General features: G+C 41.7%; 1 protein-coding gene across 4 annotated transcripts in view; it reads right to left on the bottom strand.

The window, feature by feature from the left end:
• Nak (Numb-associated kinase) overlaps nt 1-14785 on the bottom strand; it is a 125018-nt gene that overhangs the window by 43872 nt on the left and 66361 nt on the right. For 2 of the 4 annotated variants that reach the window (XM_075696111.1, XM_075696090.1), the window contains exons 12-14: nt 11803-11820; nt 8317-8713; nt 1761-1925 (exon numbers count right to left, since the gene is read on the bottom strand). In XM_075696111.1, the coding sequence (XP_075552226.1) occupies nt 1761-1925; nt 8317-8713; nt 11803-11820 (580 nt within the window). The remainder of the gene's footprint in view (nt 1-1760; nt 1926-8316; nt 8714-11802; nt 11821-14785) is intronic. The other 2 variants (XM_075696104.1, XM_075696097.1) reach the window with 1 other exon arrangement.

Below are 14785 nucleotides of genomic sequence, written 5' to 3' on the forward strand. Positions count from 1 at the left end.
ATAATGTAATGAGGGCTCAGACTTTTGCAACATTTAGGAGTAGGCGTCAAAATTGTCAACTGATGCTCCCTCCTAGTTTCTCCATGGCTGAGGAAGTGGGCTGTCCCTCTCATCTCAGTGCGATGGGAGTTGGTGCTTATTATAACACATGCCACGCTGCGTATTGCCTCTCCTAATGGGCATGTGATGACAATGATTACCAAAGAAAGAAAATTGACAAAGAGGTTATTACTCAAATTTTTGCTGACACAGGCGATACCCATTTCCATGAACCGGATTGATGGCACCATGCCGTAAGTTTATTCCCAGGCATTATGTCATGTGCTGTGCACTTGAACTGATGACGACCTTGTGCCTACTGGCTTTTGAACAAGCAACCCTATAGGTTCCAAAATGTAAATTAACTTTTGACTTAGTGACCAGAAGCTGTTGTGTTTCTTTCTATGATGGTCTGCTTACAGTTGAGCAACTGATTAACTTTATGCCTTGATCACATGGCCTCGTGTTTTTTATATTACACTTTTTTTTTCTTTGATTATGTAGCAGAATTTCGAAAGAATCATAGTACATATTACTTAGCTTTGGAATATGTTCTCATTTTAATTCAAGTTTTACTACCGTGACCAGGCAATATAACATATAGGAGTCTTTTCTATTCCAGTGCTATTGACATTGCAATGATAAAAATGGGCGGTGCTAGTAAACAGGTAAGAATTACTACAGAAAAAAAAAAAGCATTTACACACCTAACACACATATGTACACACTGCAAATTTCACATCTTGTTTTATGCAGTCTGTCTGCCTGCTGTTGTCACAGCTTGGTGCCTGCCATACCATTTCTAGTGGCATCCACAAAGTACAAACAAGAGATTAATTACAGAAAATGGCACCTAGAAATAACACTGTGCTGCAGATTTTCAATGCTTATTAACTACGTGACAGGGGCTGTGCATCCATATATGTGACAACAGTCACACACATGCATGCATGTTAAATTCCAGAGTTCATCCAGAACTTAATGGTGCAATTTCTTTTACAAAGCTCTCACAGCCATTCTTGATGCAAGAGTAATTGCTTTGTAAAGGTTACAGCTCCAGTGCAATAGCGAAAATTCTATAGAGAACTGCTTGACCACCATAGGTCCATTCAATTTGCTTGCAATACTGTGAAACAGTTCAAGGTGGGCCACAAGAAGTTCAGAAATTGTGCACATTTACTTCGATGGTAGAGCACAATGCGACACCCGAAATTAATACTGAGGCACAGACATGACGCAGGCATTATGCTTTGTCTGTCTAATGTGCGCTGTCTATGTAAGCTTGAGAGGTCTCAAGCCGCAGGTATGGTCGGCTTCTGACGCATAAATACACTCTGCATTGCATAAACACAGCAGATACGCATAAGTGGGGTTTCAATGGTGCTTACGCCTGTGTGCTGTGTTGGCGCAAAACAGCAGCATAGACATCAGTAGGGAGGGTGCAGAAAAGTACTGCATGGCCGCTTTAATGAACAATGTAGTGCATTGTGCATAAAACACAGTACAAACCCATCCTTCAGTTGTTGATCAAGCAGTTATCTACTGGTGAAGTAAGCAATTTGCAAGTAAGCAACTTGCAAATGAAGGGCATGGAAACAAGAATCAATTTTGTCAGCTATCTTTTAAAGAATAATAATTTATCACTCGCAAGTGAACACAGGAACTACAGGCCAACAATGACAGAACCACACACAGGGATGTATCTTTTTCTGTTAACTTACTTGACAAAGGCCGATGTGTCACTGACATTACGCCGATGATGGCTTTTCTGACTTGGTGTAGGCGATGACGGTGGTGTCAAGACAGGTGCCAGGCGCTCTGATGAGGCCCCCGATGCAGGCTGTGTGCTGCTGATGGAGTCTACACTGACACCCTGAGCCTGAATCCTGCACACAGCAGGGGCCATGCAATAGAATTTCTGAGAAAGTCTGTATCACAGCAGGTGCTTTCACATCATTTATTCCACCTTTGTGAATGAACCAATGTGAAACAAAATCATGCCTGTCCAGCAATGCAAGTATGCCTTACAAGTAAGAATTGATTAACAGTCTATTTCTGTTAATTTAAGCTTCATGAGACCAATGCAATATATAAATTTATTTGATATTTTAAATGAAAAGAGACGGGGAAAAAATCCTTAATATACATTGCTGCTTTATTTGGCAGAATTTATCTGATTCTCATACACCCAGTTTTTACGGGTTCAAAGTAGAAAGGAACTTGCATCCAAATCTAATGTGCAGTTGACCTTACACAAATATAGCACACCTCCGATTCTGGTAATCAGAAAAAGGTGAAACCTGCAGAGTTTACCTTTACAAAATGAAAATTTATGCTAAATGTCCATATTTCTTACTCTTGGCTCTATATTGCTATGGGCCACAATGGTCCTCCATGCAGGCCCAGATTGTTTGATACTTTACATTTCTTGAAACCAGAGATAACGGGATGGTGGCCTATGCCTAAGCTACGGAGCAAGAAATATTTAGGAGTGGAAACTCCGCTGTTTGCGGCGACCAGAAAAGGTCACAAGCCCGCGGAGCCGTTATCGTGCTGTCGGTGCCTGGTAGCCTGGAAAGAAATTACCGCCGTTGAGAGCGCGCCGGAGTGGCCGGAGCCGCCTACCCGGGCGATGCATTTTTTTTTTTCGCTGCGGCTTCTACGACGCGCCGCATGGCGCTGCCACTGTATATGGCCCCGTCAGCGCATACAACAATTGTGACTTTATCTGGTCGCCCGCGCTCGCTCGCGCTGACGGGAGTTTCACCTCCTATATGTCTTACTCCGTGGCCTAAGCTAACCACTTCGGCAGTTCATCATGCGACTCCGCGTCAAATGTAACACGGCTTTGTTGCTACTAGCTCAGCATGTAAAATAACTTCGTTTTTGAATGAGTTTTCTTAATAAAGGTGGCACGTTGTCGCCAACCTATGGTACCTATGCTAGGGTTGCTAGGACCTTACACAAAAACTTGTCTTGTCACCAAAAAAATGTAATGAAAGTGACGATGATGCTGGCTTTAACAGTAAGCTGTTGCCAACAACGTGAACGCAGTTTCAGTTTTGTATCTGACTATCATGCAGGAAATATTCAAACCAGTTTTCTTGGAATTAAGGCATGCATTAGAAACAGGAAAATACAGTATTTACTTGAATCTAACATGCATTTTTTTCCGATAAGACGGGTAAAAAAATAGCCTGCACATTAGAATCGAGTACGACCTTAAATCTTCGTTACCATATCGCCATCGGCATTTCAAAATGGCCACCTGGCATGTGCTTCGAGCCTAGCTGCTGTAGCTATAGTGTACTAGGGTAGGGGTAGTGGGCCGAGGGGGAGGCGCGGGCAATGCGCGCGTGTGAAACAAATACTGGAAAATCTTTGTGGCTGCAAAGTGGCGCTATGGAGCCTTTCACCTGGGGCCCGCTGCGCTCGCGCGTTGGCCGTCGCCTGCACTCATCCACATATTTGTGTTGCTGTGTTTGGTGCACACATTTGTTATTTCATGTGCAGTTTTTTTCTCTAACCGACGAGGTGACATGACGAAGCCTCGTTGGAAGAACTACTGCTTCGCTCCTGGTTGCAGACGTGGGTATAGCGGCGTGAAAAATGCGCCGAAGTTGTTTAATGTCTCTGAGGACAACAAAAGGCGCTGCGTTTGGAATCGGAACATTCACCATGCTGATAAACCCCTGGAGCTGTGTGCGAGCTGCAGTTAGAAGAAAAGTATGTATTTCGAGACTACGTTCACATCACTGATGGAAAGGAAGTGCGGTTACCACGTCTTCACCTCGCTTTCACCGGATGCAGTACCGAACATTCAATGTTCCCAAGTACCTGTCGAAGGTGCCAGCATGCGAAAGACCTCCAAGAAATAAGGTGTGTGCCAAACCTGCAGTGTGTGGCTCATCTAAGAAACCTTGCTTGCAAGTTGATGAGCTTCAAACAGATGGGCCCGCAATCGACGTGCACTACATGCTGTTTGACTTATGGAATGTGTCTCAATCGACAGAGCAGCGGGCTGCTCATAAATTTCCCAACTATGGTGGTGTTCCTTATGTTCACGCCTCTTTTAGGAGTCAGTCTCCCACATGTCATGATCGAAAAGACTGTCTTCATGAACACCAGAAGTACACAAGGCGACATTGTCTAATGGACATACGTTTGCCGTACATTATCAGAACCACTCTCACACACCATGGAAGAAGTGAACAGGTGCTGCATGAGTTCTCATCCTGTTTTACAGCAAAGTTGTCTACACTAGGATCCCGGGATTTCTTAGTGGTGTAACATCGACAGAAAACTATCATCATCTATGGCTCATACCTCCGTAAGGCAGAGGCTACAAGCACTTGCCAAAGGGAAGCGAACAGTGCATACATTCTCTGGACTCACGCATACAACATACACAACAGCATATGTTTCAATAAAGAACAAGCTTAAAACAAGCATTCGAACCACGTGCATAATTGATAAGACACTCCTACGCCTACATGCAATGCAAAGCACGTAGTGCTCCCTGCATATGTTTCCCAGCAAAGATTACCTTTGCGTTAGCTGCCGCGGCGACGGCAGCTTGACTGTTGCATACGAAGCAGGGAGTGATGTAACTACACTTTTGTACGTGCAAGAAGAACCGCCTAGCAACTAATTTGTGTCGTGACATGCACATATAATGGAAGAGCAGCGTGCATACGAGGCGTGGCAAATTTCTCTTCTCTCTGGCTCACTCTTTGTCGGTGCACAAAGTAGCGGCGCAAGCAGAGTCGCAGGCCGTCGAAACGTTATAACTAGGTAAAGTGCATGTGAATGTCACCACATGAATAATTTCAACCTACGTCGCAACGGGTAATCATTCTAGTTGTTTACAGCTTCACTGTCCAATCACCTTTACAACATGGATTAGAGCCCTTTTTTTCAAATGTGTAAATAAAGCACTCTCTGCAGAACTAAACCTCTGTGTACGCTGAATGTTATTGGTGCAGGTTCCGATAAGCCAGTCATGCCACCGGCGTGTGCTTGGACTATCGTGTACCAATGAAACTTCTTGAACTTGTGTCCTCGCAAGAAAAAAAAGAACACGAAGAGAAAACAAAGCAACTCGGTTTCTTTCCCCTCTTTATCTCTCTTCCATTCATTTTTCCAACAGGGCAAGGAGACATCCAATGCGTATGCATGCATGAAGTGCCCAGATGAAAGGCGCAGCAGAGCCACCTGTATGTTTCTAGGAAAACTGCTTCACCGTGGAGCCTTCCCACGACCCACTACCCCTAATCTAGTACACTATAGCCGTAGCTTTCTCCATGTGCTGTAGTATGTGTGCTTAGGTTAGTGCATCGTCCATCTTCCCGGTCTTCCCATTTGCCGCATTTGCTCTATCAGCATGGAAGTGCTGACTGCAAAGACATGCCGAGTTCATCACGATGCCGCAATTAGAAGGAAAGTGATCACGTGTGCGGAGACGGATGGAAAATTGGGCCGCACCACGGGTGTTCGGAGTTCACGAAACTTGCGTGAAGGACTGGCGCAAACAGGGGAAGCTTTCTACACTGGCGGCTGCTACGTACAGCGCGGCCGCACGGTCCCTATCCTGAAAGCGATCTGCAAAAGAGTACACATCTAGATGCACTGCGCTGTGGTCTTGTCGCTTAGTGCGCCCTGAAGCGCGAGCCCGCACAAAGGTCAATTCGCTTGCTCCTGCTACTGCACTTCCCCACTCCAGCGTTTTGATAAAGTTTCCACAGTCATTGTGTGAGACGTGTTCATGCTTGCTTGTGCGCGCGTGACACTGCTATCCACACTGCTATCCTTACTTTTTGCACAGATGTCTACTAATTTGCTATCGTAATCGATGCTTCACCTTTCGGGCGAAACTGACTTTGGAAGTAAATATGTTTTTCCAAATGAGATAAAGTTGTATTCCTGTGAGAAAGAATGAGGTGTGCGGTACTGTAAAGGACTTTTTTTTTTAGGTCGCGGCAAACGGGTGCGCGTTAAAATCGAGAGCGGGGTTTTTCCCCTTTCTTTTTAGTCAGGGAAAATGGGTGCACGTTACAATTGAGGACGCATTAAAATCGAGTAAATACGGTATGCATATATTGCAAGGTTTGGTTTTCACTTGCAACTCTGCGAAGAGCAGGCTCAAAATCAGCATTTAGGGTGGGATATGGCATGTATGACACATTTACTGTTCCCTAGCACCACCAAGATCAATGCCACAGCTATTGGGGTCCCTACTAGGAACAGGCATGTGCATGTCGACTATTAAAGTTCAAATTATCCAGCGAGAGCCATTCTCAGCATCAAAATTACGAGTCTTGGCCCAGAGAAATGTATAAGGGCCAGCCGGGGCCTTTGGTCCAGATGAATTAACCAACTCGAAATAACCGGAGTCAAATTAACGAAAGTCTACCATACCACAGTATGTAGTGTGGATCCATGCCCTGTTCTGAAGTGCACAAAAAGCGCTAGTGCCAGATTTGAGCTAGTTTGCCTAGAAGCACATCAGGCCATTTACTTTCATAGGCTCGCACATGTTGCTTCTCATAATTTGGGAGTTGCCACCCACTATTCACAGAGATCTACACATCCACAAGGCAATACACATTCCTGAGAAAGTTATGTGTTACAGTCACTGGACCTGCATGTAACTAATGCCGAGACGTATTCATCTGGTTACAAAACAAGTATATTTGGCAAACAGAAGTGATTATTTCTTGCTTAAAAAAAAGAAAGCATGCTTACATTTTTAGTTAAATTTACATAGGGAATTCCATCGTACCACATTCACTGATAGAAATTAGCTCTTGAAATTTGTTCAGAGCTATACCTAGACAATTAACTTTTCTCACCACCTTTGCTTCAACATTAATTTCACATTAAAGCTTTCATTTATTTTTATATTGCAAAGCTGTACCAGGACATTGCACATAACAAATGGTCCATGCAGCCTACGAAATGATCCACTAAGTGTAGGTTTTTAAGCAAAAAAAAGAAAAAGAAAAAAAGAAAGGCAGGAACAAGCACAAAAGCAAAAATGAATTTTTTTGTTAAATGACAGCATAGTTTTTGAGAAAAACACAGGCCTTGTTAGCCCAACTGACATGAACAATCTTAAGTGGCGAACTACTTGCAAATACTACTAATACAAAATGTTCAACCAAATTATTTAATCAGTATTAAATTCACTTCAAATTTTAAACTGATTTGTAAAGAATTTTTGACCAATTCAGGGTGTCTACCAAGTTGACATATTCAAATTCTCCGAGTTTTCCAGGTTTTCCAGGTTTTCCCTGAGTGCCTTTGCAAAATTCCCTGAGTGACCCAAAAATTTGTTTTACGTCAAAACTGGCTGACACCATGTCGCCCGATGCTGTCACTCTCTAGGCAAGCATGTTAAAAAAAAAAACGACTTAATAGAGCTTGAATAGTAAGAGCTAGCGTTTATGTTATTCCAAAAGAAAACAGAAGGGAGGGGCTAGTAAAATGCACAGCTAATAAAATATCTTCAAAAAGAAATGGTAAAACCCATTGCAAATTGAGTGAACATTCTCAAATATGAATAAAAAGGAGATGCATACAGAAGCAAATATTAGCAAAATATTAGCAAAAGCAAAAAGATAAATTTTCAGAGCCGTTCTTGTACATTGACTCTATAGGGTGCGTAGTGGCACGACGAAGCCGTCCAAATTATTGGGCATCCGGAAAGTCTGTCGTTGACTGTACACTGGCAACTCCTCCAGCCGACGACACGGTGTCAAAGAATATTCGCTGCGATTTTTCTGTTACTCGAGCCAGCATTACAGACTTTTGTTCCCTTTCCCTGATAGAAGCACTAATTCCCCAAGTATTTCATGAGTAATTCCCAGACTACTCAAAATCTCTGAGAATTCCCGGTTTTCCTGGTTGGTAGACACCCTGCAATTGACAACATTTAGCAATACTGGCTTAGCAATTCTACAAATCACACCAATGCAGCAGCATGACAAACAAGCAAAAAAATAGTGGAGTCGTGCGCTGCACAGCACATACTTGTTAAGGCAAACCAACTGGTAGCTTCAGCTTGCATTCACATTGGCAGCACAACACTGAAACAAAAATGTGCACTTTTCCACCTATTTTATTTGTTCCTCTGCGCACGCGTTTTCTTTAATCTTGCACTACCAATATGAGTTTTTACTGTAAGCCCTCGTACACCGAATTCAAGAAGCTCAGTAAAGACAGTACCATTACTTTGCGTTAACAAGTCCACTTTCATGCTTTGACAACAGAACTGACCCTTGCTGCTGCTGTCCTGCTAAAGGTGCAGCTGGTGAAGCCAGATTCGATCCAGAAGGCATGAATGAACCTCCGCTGCTGCCACCAACCACAGGCCCATTAGCTGCTGCAGAAAATGGTACCTGGTCGCCAGTAATACACAATACCGTGGCACCGTTGCTACCCTGTGGCGCAGCGCTCGCAATGTTCTGTTGTTCACCAGAGCAGTAAGGTGTGAAGAATGCCTCAAGAGAGCTGGATCCAAGCTTAGAGCCAGGTTGGCTGGGTTGACTTGGGGTAGTGATTGCAGAAGACGGTGCTGATGCAGATGCCTGTGGTGGTGGTGGCAGGAGACCAGGCTTGGTGTTGACACCAAATGGTGTTGTTGCAGCACACGGACTTCGTATGCTTTCATAATCTGCAGTTTCATGGTGGGTGGTGCAGAGGACAGAAAATGGATCGTAGGACGATAAAGAGAGGATAGTTTTCGAGGAGGAGCAGGAGGGAAATAGGTGGGAAAAGAACACTGCATGTTAATGCTTTAGAAGAAATCCCAGCAAACATTTCAGTATGGTAAATATCAGTCACAAAAAACAATCACAGAAGATAATGGATCAAATATATAAGTTAGAATTGAGAGAGTATACTGCCTCTTCAATGGCTAGTGCACTTGCAAGTACAGTAGAATCTCGTTAAATGGAACCTCAAGGGACCGGAGAAATATGTTTTGATGAACATGAGTTCCGTTTACTGAGAAATATGTGCAGCAGTGCAGCACTCTAAGCCACACACCTCCTTAACACTGTTAGAAATGTTGGGCATCAAAAGTGAATGCAGCAGCTAGTTTATCCTGTGGTTTGGGCGCTGTCAGCAATTCCTTGATTGACTAGGCTTCACTAGTCTTCATTTCAAGGAGGCACCAAAGATGTATCAAAGCAAAAACATCACTCCTATTGCTCGACTCAGTGATTGAATTAGCACGAGGTTGTGCTGGTGGAGTCCAAATAATCAAACAGCGCCCTGTAAAGCATTCCGACTCGATTTTGGTCATTCTTATCTTAGCTGTCTACAGAGGGAGTGGCGGTGGTGCCAAGCTGTCCGGACTGCACTGGCGATGCATTAAAGATTTATCAAAATTTGCTTGCTCGAGTGCTTGCCACCACTTTTAAGCATGATTTTCTGCATAGAAGACAGGTGTCAAAAAAAAAAAAAGTTAGATAACAGCTATTTCTGAAAATAATTCAGAGCTTGCTTCTGCAGTTTCGTTTAAAGATAGTTGCAAAAATTTTGGTTATACAAAACCAACCCATTTAGAGGCTGTTGTTCCTTTTAACAGGTAATTCTGTTAAGCTATTTCTGAGATTCTACTGTATATTAACACTCGACACAAATTATTTTTAGAAAAATACAACTTCCCACAACATCTTTCATTTAATTTTTTTTTAATGCCAATTATGCCTGGAACCAGCCATGCATGTACTTTTTGTTCCCATACAGAACACACTTTTCAAGAAAATGTTTAAGGCAGCTTTACATCAATTTATGGAGGTCTCCAGATCAATCCTTGTGTGCCTTGTGTGCCCTTGAGCTCAATCTCTCAGTGAAATAAATAATTGGATGACATCTCATCTGGTCGGGAAGCAGATTCATATTAGAAATGCAATCAACAGAACACCAACCAAAATGGTACTGTCGAATGGGCTAGACGTTTCAGCTTCTACACGGAAGCTTATACGTCTAACCCCTTTGACAACAGCATTTTGGTTGCTGATCTGTTAATTGCATTTCCAATACAAACCTCTAAGTAAATGGAACTCCTGATAAACAGAACTTATTTACCTGGTCCCCTCAGGTTCCGTTTAACGAGTTCACTGCATTAAATTTGTGTTAACATGTTAACATACACTGTGTCCCAGTAGGTGGCACCAAATAAAAAAGCTTTTTATGTGGATGAAATTAACTGCATGTTAGCAGCAACCACAAATAGTGTCCATTTTTTTTATCCCTCTTAGTTTGCACTAAATATTTCCTTAATTTTGGAATTATCACATGATAACACTGTTTTAGAACACATTCTAAAAAATAAATGTCAACTGTTTGCGGCACGCTATCTCTTGTGCAAATTTTCTTTTTTTGTGTTTACAAGAAAGCTACAAAATACAAAAAAAAAACAGACACTGCGCCCGCTTATATGCTGCAACTAATTAACTAATTAATTAGAAGCAATACAAAAAATCCTGGACGCTTCTTCAGCTATTTAGACATTCAAAATTCGAAAAGCAGTGTAAAATGTTCCTACATCACATTTAGCTGAAAATCTTGTATTTTTGGCTGAAACTGGCACACTGAGAAATACTAATGCACAAAACCATTCGAAAAATTTAGCTATTTTCCGCGTTAGCTTTCTTCAATAGGCCGTCATCCTCGTTCCTATAATGCTCATCCTTGGCAAGCTTAAGTGGGCGCCTTGCAGTGCTTTAAGACAATGTGTCACTACAGCCACTACAGTGCAGCATTTCACCAATGGCAATGCCCATCCTCTTCCTCTCAGTGTTTTGCCTTTACTCAAAGAATTCCTACTGGCAATACAGTGTAAAGCACACCTATAATAATGCACACAATTAATGGCAGGCTTTTTGGCAATCAACTTTTGTAAAAAAGGAAGGAGAGCAGACGCAGGCAAGCATAAGATGTTCCAAGTCTGACAATTTGTTCAAATGTCTGATGATGTGACAAGATTATTATCCATTAACACAATCATTGTAACACAGATGTGATATACTATCAATGACAAACATGAAATGTGAGAACTTGAACTAGCAAAGGCTCTAGAGGAACAAGAGAGAAAATCTGTTAGGGATTGCATAACAATAGTCGTTGTTGGCTCTGAAGCCAATCACTGATTTATTGCACGCACTTGCTCACTGAATCATAAATACATGTATATGAATGGTCTTCTTGTACACACAGTTCTCGAGATTACTGGAAAAAAGAAGAGAAGCAAAGGCGAGGCTTGTAGACACTCTAACAGACTGTTTTTGTAAAAGAACATCTTGAGCGCTACTCAAAACAAAAAGAGGAAAGGGTACGCTACTGCATAATAGAACAGCAGTAATGCCTGAACCAGGGCACAGAACAACTTTAGAAGCCAACCTGTTCTGCTGCTATGCAACACCTATGTGGTTTTTTGTTAAAGCATGACCACACCTCACAGCTCCTCGCACAGTGCATGAGTACCACAATGGTAAAGACGAAACCAAATTATGGTAAAGTCTTGCAATATTGGCACACTAAGGTGATTGGTGTGTACCGGAATCACATATATATTAATCAAGAGAAATATTTATGTGCCTAATAAATTGCCCAGCACAGAAATGTCACAAGATCCAGTAAACAGAAGCCATAGTTTGCATTTGAACGTACTATTCATTTGGCACTATCACACAAGGGCTCCAGAACACACACAAGCAATAAAGCTGTAAGAAATCGAACATGCCAAGGTCGTACCTGGTACTGCTTCCTGAACTGAAATGCCAACAGTGTAACAAGCCAAAATTAGACGCAACTTAAGGATCAGCTGCAACTTATCCTAAATCTAGTGGCTGCACCAGTCAAGTCAGATTCAGCTTTTTAACTATGATCTAACATAGTAACAAAGAAAAACTTCAAGCCAGTGGTAATACAGTAAAATTCCACTACAATGAATTCTGATTTCACACAATTTCTGCAACAGTGGACATTTTATTTCTGTGCAATGGCATGCTGGAATTATAGCAGAAAAAGCCCTGTGACAACTAACAAATCTTTGTTCACTGCCTTACACAGTGAGGCAATTAGCAAAGTAGAAATAAATTAGCCTGTGACATAAGGCACTATAAGCTGTGAAAATTTGCTGCCCAGTGCTCCAGAAACAACAAATGAAGCAAGAGCCCAACTGCAACCAAATTTCACTTTGGCTAAATTGGTTATAAATGAGTAGTTATATATCAACGAAACAATCTCAGCAATGCCACATGGCTGGCAATTGTATAATTTTCTCATGAGCGGCCTCTAAACACCACCTAAGCAAACAATGTGTGCACCTGGTGGTTAGTGGCCATGACCCAAGTCACAACACATCGCCTCAGATTTTTCGGTGTGCTGTGCACAGTCACGGGCGCTGCCCAATCGTGGAGGTCATGCCTAGGAGTCGCACCTCCTAGGTGAACGCTTGCACAGCACAGTGTTCACATTAATATTTATCAGCTAAACCACAGTCACTTTAACTTATCGTGAGAACATTACACAGAGGAGCCCTTCATGTGCTTTCCCCAGAACATACCATACAAAAACTATAGGAAGCCTGCCAGTCGCATTATTGCAGAATTTTCCCTATTTTTCTATGACATTTCTATATGGAACAGATTACCAGAAAGTGTGGTTAATGCTAGTAGTATTTTTGATTAGGCTAGTAAATAGTGTGGCTTAAAGATTAAGGATGATCATATGACCTTTGCATGTATGTGATGCGAAAATCCATAGATGCAGAATATTGTCACAGTGAGAAAAGACTGCGTAAGGTTTATTCGATATTTGCTACTTGATATTGTATTACGCTTAGATATTTTTTTTTTATTCACTCTGGCATGGGCCTGAAGTGGACCAGCAGTATGTCCAAATAAATACACAATATTAAAAAAATACCTGTATTTTTCAATAAAGCTTGTTTTTTACAAATTATATCACATGTTACACTCCAAGATATGTTTTTGAAACTAATATTCTTGGAAAATACATTTCATGAACTTTCTATTGATGTATAGCACGTTACTGTAACCCTGATGTACTAAAAAAAATTTAGTTGGAGCCTTTAAAAAATAGTATTTTTCATAGTATGGAAAGAGTGAAGTGGTGCAGGAGGACACACAGGGTGCTTTGCATCTATATGTGCTGACGCCTTTGATGCTAGAAAATAGCAAAAACATTAGTTCAATGGAGGACCCATGTGCTCACTGTTTGTACAGCAACATCTTGCATTCACTGTGCTTATTAACAAATGATAACTTTACTTCGTACACGTCTCCTTGTCAAATCCCACTTGGGTGATATTGACAAGCCAAGGCAATAATTTTGTAATACCTTTATAATTGATACCACTACACGTTTCTCACAATAGGTAGCTATTACACATAAGAGAATGCAGAAAGTACAAATAGCCTTTGCTATTTTCAAAAACTTTTTTTTTTCTCCATAAATTGCATTTTACCTAAAACCCATGATACGTGATGCAGGAATTCTCTACTGAAGTTTTCAGAAGCGTTTAGATAAACCACACAATCATGTTCTGATATAGGTCGCAAACCTAGTAACAAGTCAGAGCCGCACACACAATAGACAATGGGTGACTGCACACTTGCACAAACCAGTTGAACCCGATGTCAGTGCAGTGCTGACACAGGATTAAGCAGGCAGTACCAGTTCAGACTTCATTGCTGTCGCCTATTTTGTGTTTCAGACAAAAACACATTGCTGCTGAACAGCATGCACCTGATGTATAATTTGGAGCATACATGCAGCTTTTTTTGTCGGCTGCCTGGCATAACTAATGATCAATGACAGTATTGTTGATACACCACTCAACCTTCTGCTGCGACTATGCTCATGTGCACTGTGGAAGAGGTCAAACCCATCAAGAGAGTTCATGTATGACATCCCTGATGTGTAGAACAATTGCTTACCAATCTCTGTACTCATGGCAGTGTTTGCGATTTCAACATGTCACAACCAATGATGCACATTGGCGTCAAAGTGGCAGGCAGGGAAGGAAGTGTCATAAGACTCGTCGTTTACACACTTGACGCAATAAAGTTGCCAGCATACATAATGACATAACCAAGGAATACCAAACAGTACAAAAGAACAGCACAGTGGCAATGCTTTGAGATTTTCAGGGAGAAAAAAGCATGAAAATACTAAAAAATAAACGATGATATTGTGAATTAATGCAGTCATGTGCTGTCATGTTCAGCCGGGCATCATTTTCTCTTTCTGCCGATTTCATGATAAGGTTCAGCAATGACATATTTTTGTATGCGTTATCTTCTGCCACTGTTGGCACTTGAAACGGAAGGTCATTGTGATGCCTTATTCGATAGCGATTGCAATAGAATAGAATAGAAAAGATGCGACCCCACCCCTTCCAAGAGTAAAAAAGTCTTGTGTCGCCAGAATTACCCATCACAGTTTTACTAGTGGAGATAAAGACAATAACAGCATGGTATCTGTCTGGAGCAGCAGAGGCATGTTTGGCTTGGAATAATGCCTGCAGGCCGTAAGCTGGTCTCAGTAACAAGCAAAGTGAAATGCTTTATGCATGGATACTAATATAGCTACTACTAAAGCGATCAAAAATTCCAACTTTTCAGGGTATGAAGATGCATTTAAAACAGTGGTACAAATGAATTCCTTAATTAGAATGAACATTCTCTAGAAATAACAGAATAAGAATTCA

This window comes from Dermacentor variabilis, chromosome 1 (assembly GCF_050947875.1).
Source record: "Dermacentor variabilis isolate Ectoservices chromosome 1, ASM5094787v1, whole genome shotgun sequence".
Lineage (NCBI taxonomy): Eukaryota > Metazoa > Arthropoda > Arachnida > Ixodida > Ixodidae > Dermacentor > Dermacentor variabilis.